Source organism: Eleutherodactylus coqui, chromosome 9 (genome assembly GCF_035609145.1).
Source record: "Eleutherodactylus coqui strain aEleCoq1 chromosome 9, aEleCoq1.hap1, whole genome shotgun sequence".
Lineage (NCBI taxonomy): Eukaryota > Metazoa > Chordata > Amphibia > Anura > Eleutherodactylidae > Eleutherodactylus > Eleutherodactylus coqui.
The window spans coordinates 148,451,459-148,468,124 of NC_089845.1; the positions used below are offsets into that span (position 1 = coordinate 148,451,459).

Genomic DNA, 16,666 nt, shown 5'->3' on the forward strand with positions numbered 1-16,666 from the left:
CACTACTTAATATTCATGAGTAGATATGAATTAATTAAAGCCACCCTCCAGTTTCGGTACAAAACTCTGTCCCGGGACCGGAGGGTTTATTATCTACAGTTGTTCTTCTCCCTCCAATCTGCTGTTTCCTAGTCCAGTTTTTGGCCATCCATGATGGTTGACTCAGTCTTAAAACTACCTACTCCCTAAAGTGTATTGGTAGTGTTAGACTACCCATACACTATACCTGCTCTCTGATTGGCCATAGCTGCTCATGTGATCGGCACTTGCCAATCAGAGCAGTGCACAGTATACACTAGAAAAATTGCTGCAGCCCTCTTGGACGCCCAAAAACAAGGCCGAAACAGGTGGATCGGAGTGACAGCAGAGAAGACAAACTGCAGCTAATGCACTTACCTCCCCCTCAGTCCCAGGTTTTTGTCTCTTTCTTGCGCAGCGTGGTGGTCTTCTTCGCTATTACATATTCGTGGATGTACCTTGATTTCACAGGACTTAACTTTGAATTGTGTTAAATCAAGATTTTGCCACTTTGTGAAACCGTCATCATGGAACTTCAGCGGATTATTGATGAAAACGTGTACTTTTTACGACCTAGGATTGTGTTTTTGATTAAAAGTGGTAGTTTTGCACTGCTTGTGTGGATGTAGATGATGTGAGTCGTGAAGTTTGTTGCACAGGGTCGGTCACAGAAAATTACTCCGACCCCACACTCTGATGAAAGCTGTCCGAAAGAAAATCTTTGCTGCCCATAACAACCAATCACAGCGCGGCTTTCATGTTACCTCAACGGTATAAGAATTTCTTGTGCGCGTAATACGCAGTGAATAGAAACATCGATTTCAATGGGTTGGTTCACATGAGGGTATTTTTTCATGCGATCGCGTGAAAAAAAAGCGCAGCATGTCCTATCTTGGTGCGCATTGCATACCGTAGAATCCCACTGACATCAATGGGCGTGCAACAGGTGCAGGGCAGCCCACCGGATCGAAGCGTGGCATCACTAATAGGACGGCTTTATGTGAGCGTAATTCGCTGCGTGTGGCTGGCATGAGACAGCCAGCGTAGTTGCTGCATGCCACCAATCGCCATGCAGTAGTTTAGCCTGTATGAGCGCGTAATATGTGCCAAGATAGAGTATGCTATGATCTTATTGCATGCGTATCTCACGCAATATGTGTGAGCGGCAACATAGGAGCCTATGACAGACGGGCACAGTGTACTACGCAGGCATGTTTTGTAACCTTACATCCGTGTGAAGGAGCCCATAGGCTGTAAGACTGCAGAGTGCACTACATGTATCTGCCTCATCTATGTGCAAACATCATGCTAAGCCCCCCCCCCCCCAATGTGTGATAGGCAAGAGTTGCTGTTCATCAGTATTTTGCACCTGGCCAAGCGCTTTCATACGCATTTTGCCTGGTCTGCGTGCTGCTGGGAAGTGGCGTTTCCACCATATATACCATCATATCAGTAAGTATGGTCGCCGGCTAGGTTTTTCTTGAATGGAGTTGTTCCTTTTGCCGTTTATCGCTTCTTATGACCTCTCAGGCCTCTAGCTCTTCTTAAGTGCTGAGAATGGTCCTGCCCTGACCTAGAATAGATCATTGTGCTATTGTGAGGAGACAGACATTATTACTTGTGCTTGCAGGAGGCGGAGGGCTCGGTCTTTCTCCTTCCCACTGTGAATGGTGCTGTGCAGTTGATGAAGAATGCTCTTCTGTTCCTCCTCTTTATGTGCGAGATCTTGTACAGAAACATCTGCCAGCTTCTTCAGTTGTGTCACCTCCTCCACCAGGACACTCTTCTCTCTCATATTGGCATCTCAAATGGAAAGACAAAGCTGAAATTTATTTACCTGCCACTTGTAAACTTGGATGTCAAGACATCACTAGTGTTGTACCCCGTTAATGCAAAAACCCATTATGTGAGTTTCTAGTAATATTTTCTAAGGGTTCCTTTTATACGGAGCAATTCGCTCCGGTAGACGAGCCGATCCACTAGATAGGTACTCATGGACTGGGCCTTTAAACTCGCCGATTCAGATTCTATTTGGGGATGAACAATCGTTCACATGGTCATTTGTCCAAATAGAGCTTCAGCATTGTCAGCAAGGTTAAGGTGATCAACGGCACCTTCATATGGCCCCACGATCAGGCAAATGAACATTCTTGCCAAATCATGTAAAAGGCCCTAAATAGCCGAAACCTTTAACTATTCATTGAGTCCGACAATCTTTAAAAGAAAAAAAATGTACAGGCAGAAAATTCTGTAAAATACAGAAAAAATGGATACTCACCAACTTCAGTGGCTCCATGCCCAGTGCTGGAGCCAGAGTGCCTGGAGCTGGGAGACTGGAAAGTAGAGATCAACGAGCATACTCGCTAAGGGCAATTACTCGATCGAGCATTGCCCTTAGCGAGTACCTGCCCGCTCGGGAGCAAAGATTCGGCTGCCGGCGGCGGAGAGCGGGGAGATCTCTCTCTCCCTCTCTCCCCCCCGCACCCCCCTGCTCATGGCCGCAACTCACCTGTCACCCGCGCCGGCAGCCGAACCTTTTCTTCCGAGCGGGAAGATACTCGCTAAGGACAATGCTCGATCGAGCAATTGTCCTTAACGAGTCTGCTTGCTCATCTCTACTGGAAAGCAGTCACAAGCCATTCATTGTGCACATGACTGTTCAGCCAATCACAGGCTTCAGCAGTGATTCTTCAATAGCTGCTAAAGCCAGTGATTGGCTGAATGGTCATGGGCACAATGTCCGGCACATAACCACCCACTGCTTCCTCCAGGTTCCCGGCAGTGGACACTGGGACTCTGGTGCTGGATGGGGAGCCACTGGAAAAGGTAAGTATACATTTTTCTTTATTTTACACCAGTTTTAAAACGAAATCTTCTAATAAAGTGGTCTGCCTGAAGGTTTTATTATACATGGATTAAACATCCATCTGGGATAGAATGAGGGGTAGAAGCTTTCATAGCTAGTTGAGAAGACCCATCTCCTGCCAGTAAATCCAAGAGTCAACTGAAGAATCAATGATTTATGGCCTTTTTCTAGAAACAAAAGGAGAATGTGAAGGGGAAGAGGATGGGAGGGAGAATAGAGGACCCTCGGCGTGCCTCCCTTGGCTCCCTTCTGTAAGTGTAAAATATCAAAACTATCTTATAATATTCACAATAACTTCAATCATTTTGCTTTCTACCCCACACCCAACGGACGATCTTCATCTCCAAGACAATACTTTCTGGTAAGACTGACAAGAAGGATCTAAAGCTGAAGTTTGAAGACTAGTACTGCATATTGGTACAGAATTTCAAGGCCTTTAAAGGGAACCTGTTGCCAACTATAAGCACCATCAACTAAGCCATTGTGGTTATAGTCTAGTTGATATGGAGTCCAGGGAGCCTCTTTTCATACTCACTCGATCCCCTGTTCCTGCAGTGTTTCCCAGCTGAGTCAGCATAGCCAACTTGTCTCTTTTTTAGAAGGGAGTGCATACACACTCCCAATCATCTCTGTGGGACTGCGTGCACATGGCCTCCTGAAAAGAGTCACACTCACTGCGCACACACGGACTTCATCTGGGAACACGGCAGGACCGGGGATCTGGATCTGAAAAGAGGCTCCCCGGACCCCACTTCTAAACCAGGGTTTCTCAACTCCAATCCTCAGGGACCCCCAACAGGTCATGTTTTCAGGATTTCCTCAGTGTTGCACAGGTGATGTAATTATGACCTATTACCACAGGTGTTCTCACTATAGGATATCCTAAAAACATGACCCGTGGAGGCCCATGGGGACTGGAATTGAGAAACACTGACCTAAACTATAAGCACAATTATTTAGTGCCTGCAGACGGCCGGGTCGGATCCCCTGCGACGCTCTGCAGATGACCAGTGCGGCTCTCACTCACGGCTCCGGCTCTGTGATGCGCAGAGCGGAGTCGGCGCGCCGGGAGTGACATTTCTGTGCGGGCCTCTGCGAGGGCCGCACAGAAATAGAACGTGCCGCGATTTGTTTTCCATGTGTGTTTTCACGCGGAGAAATCGCGGACGTCTGCCTAGGATTGCGTTTTGTAATGCGATCCTATGCAGGCGGGCACGGGCGGAAATTCTGTGGGAAATCCCGCCGCGAAATTTCCACCTGTGTGCAGGGGCCATAGTTAATGACAAGTTCCTTTTAAAGGGACAGAGATGGATTTACAGAATAGACACCTTAAGGTGGCAACAGAGAGACCATTTTCTTACTCCTGTAGGAGAACTACTTTGTATACTTTTCCTCAGGAAATTTACCTTAAAGACCCGAGAAAATCGCAGTGATATTGCATTGCTGGTCCGTGCGATAACGCTGCAGGTTCTAGCAGTCATACCACAATTTTGTAGCGCTACAAAGTGTGGCTTGAAATATAAGCCCTACTCTGAAAATAAGCCCTAGCTGCAGAAAAATTTTAGTATACATCACCCTAGAAGCGCTCTCCGGGACTCCGCTACAGCTTCTTCCCGATACTGTTCTTCTTCATCTCTTCTGGGCAGGGATTGAAAAATCTCCGCCTCCTGGAAGCGCTGGTTGTGATTGGCTGGCGCTTAGCCAATCAGAGCCAATGGTCATTTCCTGGCCAAAAGAGATGAAGAAGAATAGTGACGGAGACAGGGAGGAAACTGCAGCGGCGCTGGACGGCGCTTCTAAGGTGATGTATACTTTAATTTTTTTTTTCTTGCAGCTTAAGTTTAGGTTATAGTTTTGACAGTAGGATTTCGTCCTGTCAAAGTTGCATCGCACATAAATTGCGTTTTCGTGCGATGCAACAGAGAGGAAGGCTCCATAGGGGAACAGGGGCTACAAAACCTCACGAGTCGCGGGCCTATCGCAGGACCTGCAAGGGTTTTGTGTCGGGATGTTGCATGCTACAAAACATCGCAGGTGTGAATTAACCCATTGGAAAGCATGGGCTGAAGGAACACGCGATTTGTCGGCTTTGTCGCCCGCGTGAACGAGGCCTAATAAAGTGAGATTTAGTTTGTTGCATTAGAAATAAATGTTTACTTTAATAAGGAGTCTTTTGTCTTCAGGACTGCGAATGAAAAGCTTTTCATGACCTCTTGTATCAAAGCTCCATTATGGGCAGTGTAATAATGTCCTCCCTGTCCGATGCCCCCCTCCTTGTAAACTGGGTTTGGGTAATTCTGTCATTTATTACGTGTATTTTTCTGTCAAGTCAACTACAAATTTCTCGTCCATGAACAGAGCCACTAACTTTTTCTTCTGGTCTCACTCATTTCGTCAATGCTGTATTATACCAATGTGCATAAAATACATTATTTAAATGGTCACAGCACTTTGAGGCAACTTACCCTAATATTACAGCCAATGTAATACCTAGCAGAAGAAGTGCAAATCACTTTATCTACCTAAAATAGTTTTGTGCTGAAAAATACCTCTGAGGTGCTGGGCACTAGGGGTCTCCCTTCCTGTTAATTTGCGGTCCACTGCCTGTTGTCAAGTGAAATCAGTCTCTAGTAACAGAGATAACTAGCCAGATTACAGAAAGAGGGGGGGTGTGATGATTCATTCTGCTCACAAAAGTCTACGGGAAGGCGAGGGGGGGGGGGGGGGGGAGGGGGAATGGACATGGCTGCAGCAAATAACTGGTAAGGCATACCTACACTGGTCAATACAGATATATAAAATCCTTCACGATGCTGTTATTTATGGGTGCAATAGAGACCTAGTGAGCAGAATCTGAGGTTTTATCAGTGTGCTGTGAATAGCAGATATCATAGCAGCAGTCTTCACCCACTAGCTCAGGGATAAAAGTCATGTAATGGACAGAAATAGTGTTATTCCTCATGTACACACATGGAGGCTTATTCTGAAAAGTTAGGTAGCGGTCTCTCACTAAAACTTTTCACCTTAAGGGCTCATGTCCACGGGCAAAATGTGATTTAAAATCCGCAGCGGATCTCCCGCGCGCGGATCCGCACCCCATAGGGATGCATTGACCACCCGTGGGTAGATAAATACCCGCGGATCGTCAATAAAAGGCATTTAAAAAAAATGGAGCATGAAAAAATCTGGACAATGCTCCATTTTCGTGCGGGTCTCCCGCGGGGACGGCTCCCGCGGGCTTCTATTGAAGCCTATGGAAGCCATCCGGATCCGCGGGAGACCTAAAATAGGAATTTAAAGAATTTACTCACCCGCAGCGGACCGGGAAGGTCTTCTCTTCCTCACGGCCGCATCTCCCTTGCTTCGGCTCGGCGGATGTGCCCGGCGCATGCGCGCGGCACGTCGACGACGTGCCGGCGACGTGCCGCCGGCGTAAGGAATTCATCCGCCGGCCGAAAGAGAAGATCCGGCCGTGAGGAAGAGCAGAGCTTCGCCGCCCGCTACGGATAGGTAAATTCTTTTAAATTCTTATTTTCAGCGCTCATGTCCGCGGGGCAGGAGGGACCCGCTACGGATTCTACATGTAGAATCCGTAGCGGGCCCGATTTTCCCCGTGGACATGAGGCCTAAGGGCTCCCACACACTTGCGTTTTTTAATGAGAATGTCAATGGGACTTTCTAATGTTAAAAACGCATCGCAAGTTTGTACTCTGCGATTTTTGCGTGATGCGTTTTTAATAGAGATGAGCGAGCATACTCGTTCGAGCTTGATGCTCGTTCGAGTATTAGGGTGCTCGAGATGCTCGTTACTCGAGACGAGCACGACGCGGTACTCGTCTCGATTAAACGAGCACTGACCATTGAATTCAATGGAGCCGGCAATACAGCCGGCTCCATTGAAAGCAATGGCCTGCCGGCGAGCGCGGGATGAATTGTCGGGAAGGGCTTAAATATATAAGCCCTTCCCTGCAATTCATCCAGAAATGTGTAAATAAAAAAAAAATATATATATATACTCACCTTGTCCCGGCAGAACGATGTTAGCCCATTGAATTCAATGGAGCCGGCAATACAGCTGGCTCCATTAAAAGCAATGGGCTGCCGGCGATCGCGGGATGAATTGTCGGGAAGGGCTTAAATATATAAGCTCTTCCCTGCAATTCATGCAGAAATGTGTAAAAAAAAAAAAAAATATTATATATATATATATATATATATATATATACACACACACATACATACACACTCACCTGGTCCCCGCAGACGGAGTTCAGCGCGGCCAGCGGCAGTCCTCCTGAACTGCTCTGAACAGCTGTGAGTAGTATTCAGCAGCCGGGGATTTAAAATGTGTATTTTAAAGTGTGTGACTGCTGCCTCTGATTGGCTCAGCGGGACCAATCAGATGAGAGGCAGCAGTCACTCACCCATTCATAAATTCATGAATGGGTGTGTGAGTGGAATCTGCCTCTGATTGGTCAGGCTGTGACCAATTAGAGGCAGCTCATTCAGCAGGCGGGGATTTTAAATCCCCGGCTGCTGAATACTACTCACAGCTGTTCAGAGCAGTTCAGGAGAACTGCCGCTGGCCGCGCTGAACTCCGTCTCCCGGGACCAGATGAGTATATATATATTTTTTATTTTTACACATTTCTGGATGAATTGCAGGGAAGGGCTTATATATTTAACCCCTTCCCGACAATTCATCCCGCGATCGCCGGCAGCCCATTGCTTTCAATGGAGCCAGCTGTATTGCCGGCTCCATTGAATTCAATGGGCTAACATCGTTCTGCCGGGATAAGGTGAGTATATATTTTTTTATTTTTACACATTTCTGGATGAATTGCAGGGAAGGGCTTATATATTTAACCCCTTCCCGACAATTCATCCCGCGATCGCCGGCAGCCCATTGCTTTCAATGGAGCCAGCTGTATTGCCGGCTCCATTGAATTCAATGGGCTAACATCGTTCTGCCGGGATAAGGTGAGTATATATTTTTTTTATTTTTACACATTTCTGGATGAATTGCAGGGAAGGGCTTATATATTTAAGCCCTTCCCGACAATTTATCCCGCGATCGCCGGCAGCCCATTGCTTTCAATGGAGCCAGCTGTATTGCCGGCTCCATTGAATTCAATGGGCTAACATCGTTCTTCTCTGCCACAGTGGGGGGGGGGGGGGGTCTCACTCTTGCCACTATTGTGGCTTAATAGTGGGACCTGGGATCTTGAGATGCAGCCCAACATGTAGCCCCTCGCCTGCCCTATCTGTTTCTGTGTCGTTCCCATCACTTTCTTGAATTGCCCAGATTTTCACAAATGGAAACCTTAGCGAGCATCGGCGATATACAAAAATGCTCGAGTCGCCCATTGACTGTAATGGGGTTCGTTACTCGAAACGAACTCTCGAGCATCACTGAAAGTTCGACTTGAGTAACGAGCACCCGAGCATTTTGGTGCTCGCTCATCTCTAGTTTTTAACATTAAGAAAGTCCCATTGACAGTCGCGTTAAAAAAACCGCAGCGTTGAAAAACACAAGTGTGCAGGAGCTCGAAGTGTAATCCTGTAATATCCTTTTTCATATAATTTGGCCAGTGATAGGAAAAAAATCTTGTAATGCCCAAGAGTCAAGATTAGAGATGAGCGAACGTACTCGATAAGGGCGATTACGCAATCGAGTACCGCGATTTTCGAGTACTTTACTACTCGGGTGAAAAGTACTCGGGTGCGCCGGGGGGCGGGGAGAGGCGTGGCGGCGCGGGGGGTAGCAGCGGGGAACAGGGGGGAGCCCTCTCTCTCTCCCTCTCCCCCCCACTCCCCGCTGCAATCCCCTGCGCCGCCACGGCGACCCCCGAATTCTTTCGCCCGAGTACGGAAGTACTCGAAAATCGCGGTATTCGGGCGAAAAAGGGGCGTGGCCGAGCACGTTTGCTCATCTCTAGTCAAGATAAAGAAAATCGGTTAAGGTCTGGGATCACACGAGCGTAAGATTACTGTGTTTTATGTGTGCGCTACGCAGTAATTCGCAGGCACATACATCGCCGTACGCAGTTTCGCTTACGTTTGCACGTGGGAATTGTGTAATACGCGAACACAAAATAGAATACAGCATGTTCTATTTTTCTCTGTATTACATGCAAGAGGGCGCATAATCAACGCCAGTCTCTGCATGCTGTTACACGGAATGATTATCTTTCAGAACCCTGTGGGAGCCTGACCCACCGGAACGATAATCGGTCCGTGTAATAGGGCTTCTACACAGCGTTTACGCATTTAGCCGTGTGAGCCGGGCCTAATGCAGTAACACAGAAAATAGTGAAATCCTGAAGCCGCCTCCTTCTCTCCCATCAGGGGCCAAGCGTAGTATTACATGCTTTCTATGGCCATGTCCACCAGTGCAAAAAGCGCTGTTTGCAGACCCCCCTCCGTGCCACCCAAATGGTCTATAGACAGGTAGGAATTGTTGTCTTACGGGATTTCTTTATAGCATGTGTCTGACGCTAACAGATCTGAATGCACGCTACAACTAACGCTACGTTTACACAAAATGATTTATCGTTTGAACGAGGTCAGCGATTATACAGGCAGATCCGCGGTTGGCTCGTTCAAACGATAAATCGTTCAGTCGTTCATATTTACGTAGATTTTTAGTCCTGCATGAAATTAACAACAAATGAAAAGCGACCGATTTAATAATGATCTTTATTTGTAGAACGCCAACTTATTCCGCAGCACTTTTGAACGATTTATCGTTTGTCACATTTAGGCTGAAGAGTTATCATTCACTTTCGATCGTGTGTGCGAGGATGTGTGTGTGTGTGAGGGTGGGGTGAGTGTGTGTGTGAGGATGTGTGTGTGTGTGAGGGTGGGGTGAGTGTGTGTGAGGATGTGTGTGTGTGTGTGTGTGTGTGTGTGAGGGTGGGGTGAGTGTGTGTGTGAGGGTGGGGTGAGTGTGTGTGTGAGGGTGGGGTGAGTGTGTGTGTGAGGGTGGGGTGAGTGTGTGTGTGAGGGTGGGGTGAGTGTGTGTGTGAGGGTGGGGTGAGTGTGTGTGTGTGTGAGGGTGGAGTGAGTGTGTGTGTGTGTGAGGGTGGGGTGAGTGTGTGTGTGTGTGAGGGTGGGGTGAGTGTGTGTGTGTGTGAGAGTGGGGTGAGTGTGTGTGTGTGTGAGAGTGGGGTGAGTGTGTGTGTGAGGATGTGTGTGTGTGTGAGGGTGGGGTGAGTGTGTGTGTGTGAGGATGTGTGTGTGTGCGTGTGTGAGGATGTGTGTGTGTGTGTGAGGATGTGTGTGTGTGTGTGTGTGTGTGTGTGAGGGTTGGGTGCGTGTGTGTGTGAGGGTGGGGTGAGTGTGTGTGTGAGGATGTGTGTGTGTGAGGATGTGTGTGTGTGTGTGAGGATGTGTGTGTGAGGGTGGGGTGAGTGTGTGTGAGGGTGGGGTGAGTGTGTGTGAGGGTGAGGTGAGGGTGTGTGTGAGGATGTGTGTGTGTGTGAGGGTGGGGTGAGTGTGTGTGTGAGGATGTGTGTGTGTGTGAGGGTGGGGTGAGTGTGTGTGTGAGGATGTGTGTGTGTGTGTGTGAGGCTGGGGTGAGTTGCAAAGTAGTTAAAACTAAACACACTCTGATTTAAGGCTCGTTTAGACACAATGATTATCGCTCAAAAAATCTGTTGAGCGAGTTTTGAGCGATAATCCTTGTGTGCTTTCTGCAAGGTGATCGCTCAAACATTGAGCGATCACCTTGTGCTCCAAGTGGGAGATGCAGAAGACAAGCGGAGTAGCTTCTTGTCAGCATCCAGCTGTTCCCCGCTCAAAGCGCCTGCCTGTTATACAGCCGAGCGCTTCAAGTGGGGAATGCAGAAGATAAGTGGGGTGGCCCCGCTGGTCTTCTGCATTTAGCTGTTCTCCGCTCAGAGCGCCTGCCTGTTATACAGCCGAGCGCTTCGAGCGGGGAATGCAGAAGACAAGTGGGGTGGCCCCGATGGTCTTCTGCATTTAGCTGTTCTCCGCTCGGAGCGCCCGGCTGTTATACAGCCGGGCCCTCCAAGCAGAGGATGCAGAGGACAAGCATGGTTGCCCCGCTTGTCTTCTGCATCCAGCTGTTCCCCGCTCAGAGCGCCTGCCTGTTATACAGCCGAGCGCTTCGAGCAGGGAATGCAGAAGACAAGTGGGGCAGTCCCGCTTGTCTTCTGCATCCAGCTGTTCCCCGCTCAGATTGCCTGGCTGTTATACAGAGGGGTATGAAGAACAAAACTGGATTGCTGTGTTCTTCATACCCCACCTGTCTTCAGGGAGCGGGATACAGCTGAAACAATAGTATCAGCTGTATCCCGCTGTGAATCACTGATAACTGATCGCTGATTTTTTAGCATGCCGAAAGATCAGCGATCAGCAACTGGTTAACGAAAACTCCATGATTTCAGTGCAGTTAGACACAAACGATTATCGCTCAAAAGATGGCTTTGAGCGATTTTTGAGCGAAAATCGTTGTGTCTAAAAGGGCCTCAAGGTATATAATCAGCTACTGTAAGTTTACACGTCAGTGTGGATTTTCCCAAGAGCTTTTCAAGAAGGTCGTTGAGGCTGCTGTTCACATACGTCACTATTATTACTGCCTTGTAGTGTCACATTACAGTAGAAGCCCCGACATATGTCACGCCGCCAGGCACCTGATAACCACACCATGTAATGGTAGTCATCCAGCAGTGGGAATTGGATTAGTTACTTGGTGATTTGGGATACTTAGAGGATAGGTGTCCTTCTCAACAACTTCTGGCCTCACTATCCACCTGTCCTCCTGTATCCACATCATAATGAAGACTTTAATGTACTTACATTTTTACCTATGTATCCCTAAACCTCACCCATTAAAGGTGGCCCTATACATTAGTATAAAAATGATAAAAACGGACAATTTCAGCCAAAAAGGTTCATAATGCTATAAGTAAGAACCAGGAGGTGTGAAACGCGTTGGAAACACGTGGTGAGCCCCTTTTCTGTTTTGCATCTACAAAAGGTTAAAGTTTAACAATAGACGATTGTTTTCGTCAACTAATGATGGATCGTGATCGTCTGAAAAGAAGTCGGGCTTGTTTAAAGTTTTAGTTTGATAGTAGGGTAAAGGTAAAGTCCCCTGGTGCAAGCACCGAGTCATGACTGACTCCTCGGGTGACGTCACATTGTGACGTTCTCTTGGCAGACTGTTTTTGTAGGGTGGTTTGCCATTACCTTCCCCAGTCCTCTTTACAGCCAAGCAAGCTGGGTCCTCATTTTACCGACCTCGGAAGGATGGATGGCTGAGTCAACCTTGAGCCGGCTACCAGATCCGGCTGAAGTTTGATAGTCGCTGTATGTATAAGACTACTACTTAACTGTTATGGTGCAGTTGGCCACTAAACACTCATTCCATACAAGAACATTCCCACAGTCAAAGATCATTCGTCTGTCGCCTGTCGTCATTAAACATGTATGGCCAATTTGAATGACTGTATCAGCCAATATGGAGTAAAATGTATATGGCTGTGTGGGAGTAATAAGTGTTCACCATACCACTGTTATTTCAACCATCAACCTACTTCTAGCCAATGTGTAGGACCACCTTAGAGAGGTTGGCCCGGAAATTAACATTTCTCACCTATCCATAATATAGGCGTTATATGGGTGATCAGTGGGGCCTGACTGCTACCCCAATCCTAAGAACGGAGCTTCTATTTCCCTCTGAGCTTCTATGGCGGGGCGGGTGAGCATGTGTGCCGCTGCGACATTCATTTCAATGGAATTGTCAGGGCCCTTTCACGCGGGCAGCATTTTTCTGCACTCAGACACCACAGGCTGAAGTAGTTTTTGCACCAAACTCCACACAGATTTGATGTAGAATGAAAATGGCTTTAGTTCTGCCGGCAATTCCGCATCAAAAGCCGCAATGAGACCAGCGGAATTTGCAGCGGAGATTAAGGCCTCCTTCCCACGAGCGTGACGGGCTCCGCCGCGTAATATTCCGCAGTGAAGCCCGTCACGGCGCCCCCCCAGAGACCCCATACTTACCAGCGGAAGATAGCGTGAAGACGCTTCCCCGCCCACCGCCGTCGCGTCATGTGACACGCCCACCGCATCACGTGACGCGGCCGGCCGTGTCACGTGACGCGCCGGCCGTGTCCTATGACGCGCGGCGGTAGGCGGGGAAGCGTTTTTTCACGCTATCTTCCGCTGGTTGCAGCGGGAGATAGCGTGAACAGACGGCTTCCATTGACTGCAATGGAAGCCGTCAGCGCGTACACCCGCAGCAAATAGAACATGCTGCGGGTGAGAACGGGAAATTTCACGGTGCGTAATTCCGCGGTGGAATTACGCATCGTGAGCATTGTGCTATTAGGTTCAATAGAACCTAATAGCAGGGGGCAACGCAGCGGATTTTTGCCGCGGATTTACGCGGCGTAAATTCGTTCGTGGGAAGGAGGCCTTAGGTGTAGAATGCGCAAAAACTTTCCCCTTAGAGAGCCAACTTGCATGCACCCTCTTCTCCTCACAGTGAAATTAGAAGGAAAAGGGTACATGGTGCCTTTCGGTGGGAGTTCCAGTGATGAGACCCCCATCGATCAGATATTTATCAGACATTCTGCGAATAGATAAATGCTGATTCTGGAACGACTCCCTTACAGGCGTCATAGCCCTACAAATATCTCCACTGGTATGCCGAATTAAAAAATGTCCCGTTCAGCTATACAATCCACTTTCAGAATGCAGTTGACCTATTGATGAGCTGACGAATGCACAGGGGAAATGTATGATGGCATGACTCCTAATCAAATGTATAAGTGACCACATAATAGGTGGTTGCCTTGGGTCCTGGCTTTATAGCACCTCCATGCAGAGGCGTAACTTAAAGCTGCTGGGCCCCCGTGCAAAATCTGGAACTGGGCCCCAACTATAAAGCTTCATTGATAGTATTGGTTTGCAATATGGGGAAGAGAGACTTTATGGACCCCTGTGGGTCGTGGGCCCATGTGCGGCCGCATCCTCTGCACCTCCTGTCCTTCCGCCCCTGCCTCCATGATACCTGTACAGTAGCAGCTATATCTGTTACCTGGTGCTATCTGTAGACCTGGTCCTTTACTTTTTAATAACACTACAGAGAGAACAATAACATTTTCAGTGCATCTTGAACTACAAAAAAACGTAAGAAAGAAGGGATGGTTTGTGTATTGAGGATAAAGAATGGATGAAGCCTTCCCTGCAGGGATCTCTCCTTATGGAGAAACACTCACCATAACAGCGGCAGGTGGCCTGCGTCCCCCAGACATTTGGTGTCTTATTTCCATTATATTTACGGCACGCCCTCTACTTAAGAAGGAGACAGAAGAAGAGAAACAAAAGAAGACTCCATCTGCATAATGAGAATACCTGAAATCTCCTGCAGGTGCCTTCGCTGGGACGCCACCTCCCCTCTCATTGCACTGATAGTGGCCTCTTTCATGCCCAGCTCCACTTGCATGGTGTTAATCTGAGACTGCAGATCCTAGACGGACAGAGAAGTATTTACGCTGTAAGGGGGAGGACATGCAATGTAGGGTACTTCATGTGACCAACGGCCAGTGTGATACATACCTGCAGCATTGTATATACCAGCTGTTGCAAAACTCCAACTTCCAGCATGCACTGCTCCATGCAGACCGATCTATATAGCACACTATGCAAACAGTTGCATAAATGCAAAAAGTCTGGATGGAGAATGTGATTGTTCCCAGCAAGAGAAACCAAGTAATCCTGTAGATATGATACCTTTTAATGGCTAACAAAAATACATGATGTTACATCGAGTTTGCGAACCAATGCAGGGTTCTTCTTCTGGCTAAAATGGAATAGATCTGAGGAGGCATGAATATTTATACACACTTATAACATACATACTTATGACAAGGCACAGACATGGATGTGATTGGTTCGCACTTAAAAGGAATTCTGCAACAGAAAACAAACTTTTTTGTCTAGGCAGTGATAAGGGAGTGAAAGTTTTATGGTCCCTAAATTACTGTTGGAGGGGGGGAGGTCAGCAGGCTTGAATTGCTACAAGAGGTACACAGACATTTTTAGCTAAACACTGATAAGGGTTTATAAATTTATGGTCCCTGAATTACTGTTGATGGGGGTCTTATCTGTGCAATAAATGTCTTGCACTTCCCATTCACACATAAATCCTGGGGAATAATTTAACCCAGTATTCAGCGTGTCAAAGGTTATCAATTTATATTCCCAAATTCTTCTATGTTTGGTGACTTGAAACCACCCTTCAATATCAAAACTCTCATATCTCCTATGTCATGTCCATGGTTAGAGAAGTGCTCGGCCACAGGTAATTTTCTCTTTCTGTGTTTAATCGTGTGGCGATGAGATCTCATCCTCTCTTTTAGTCTTTGCCCTGTTTCTCCGACATAAAGACCCCCAACAGGACATTTACTGCACATGATCAGGTACACAATATTGGATGTGGAACATGTCAATGTCCCTGGGATCTTATAGTCCTGCTGTGTGTTGGGGATTCGTATCCGGATCCCCAACCTTCTGCCCCAGTAAACCATTGGCCTACTTCCGCTACATTGATGACATCATTATCATCTGGACCCACACCGAACAAGAATTAATAAAATTCCATGAAAGATTCAATGCATTCCACCATAAACCTGACATGAAGCTACTCATATACAGAAATCAACTTTTTGGACACCACCATAAAGATTTCAAACAACTCAATACAGACATCCCTATACCGAAAACCGATTGATCGGACAGTTTCCATCCTAAGCACATCAAAAAGTCCATCGTCTACAGCCAGGCCATCAGATACAACCGGATCTGCTCCAACCCAACAGACAGAGAGGAACATTTGTACCATCTCAAAATGACATGTCTAAATCAGGGCTACCATCCCACCTCAATTGATGATCAGATCACCAGAGCCACCAGGATACCCAGAAGTCAACTACTCCAATACAAGGAGAAGGAAGGAAACGGTCGTGTGCCTCTAGTAGTGACCTACAATCCACAATCCACAGCTGGAGGTACTAAGGAAAACCGCAAAGAAACTCCACCATACCCTACACAAGGATGTTATACAAGGATGGCCGTCTAAAAACCATATACCCGGACCCTCCGCTTCTGTGTTACAGGCAACCCCCTAACTTGAGGAACTTTATAATCAGGAGTGCATTACCCTCTGACACACAAAAAGGAACTTATCCCTGTAATGTAAGGAGCTGTAAGACCTGCTCACATATACTGACTGCGGACAGGATACGGATCCCCAACACACAGCAGGACTATAAGATCCCTGGGACATTCACATGTACGGACCGTGGACAGGATACAGATCCCCAACACACAGCAGGACTATAAGATCCCAGGGACACTCACATGTACGGACCGTGGACAGGATACGGATCCCCAACACACAGCAGGACTATAAGATCCCGCAGACATTCACATGTACTGACTGCAGACAGGATACGGATCCCCAACACACAGCAGGACTATAAGATCCCGCAGACATTCACATGTACTGACTGCAGACAGGATACGGATCCCCAACACACAGCAGGACTATAAGATCCCCGGGACATTCACATGTACTGACCGCGGACAGGATACGGATCCCCAACACACAGCAGGACTACAAGATCCCCGGGACATTCACATGTACTGTCCGCGGACAGGATATGGATCCCTAACACACAGCGGGACTATAAGATCCCGGGGACATTCACATGTACTGACCGCGGACAGGATACAGATCCCCAACAC

At 47.6% G+C, this 16,666-nt stretch overlaps 1 protein-coding gene across 2 annotated transcripts in view; it reads right to left on the bottom strand.

The window, feature by feature from the left end:
* The window catches only part of LOC136578500 (paramyosin-like), a 66,945-nt gene that overhangs the window by 26,502 nt on the left and 23,777 nt on the right, over nucleotides 1-16,666 (bottom strand). For both annotated transcript variants that reach the window (XM_066578615.1, XM_066578616.1), the window contains exons 5-6: nucleotides 14,273-14,387; nucleotides 1,637-1,821 (exon numbers count right to left, since the gene is read on the bottom strand). In XM_066578615.1, coding sequence (XP_066434712.1) covers nucleotides 1,637-1,821; nucleotides 14,273-14,387 — 300 coding nt within the window. The remainder of the gene's footprint in view (nucleotides 1-1,636; nucleotides 1,822-14,272; nucleotides 14,388-16,666) is intronic.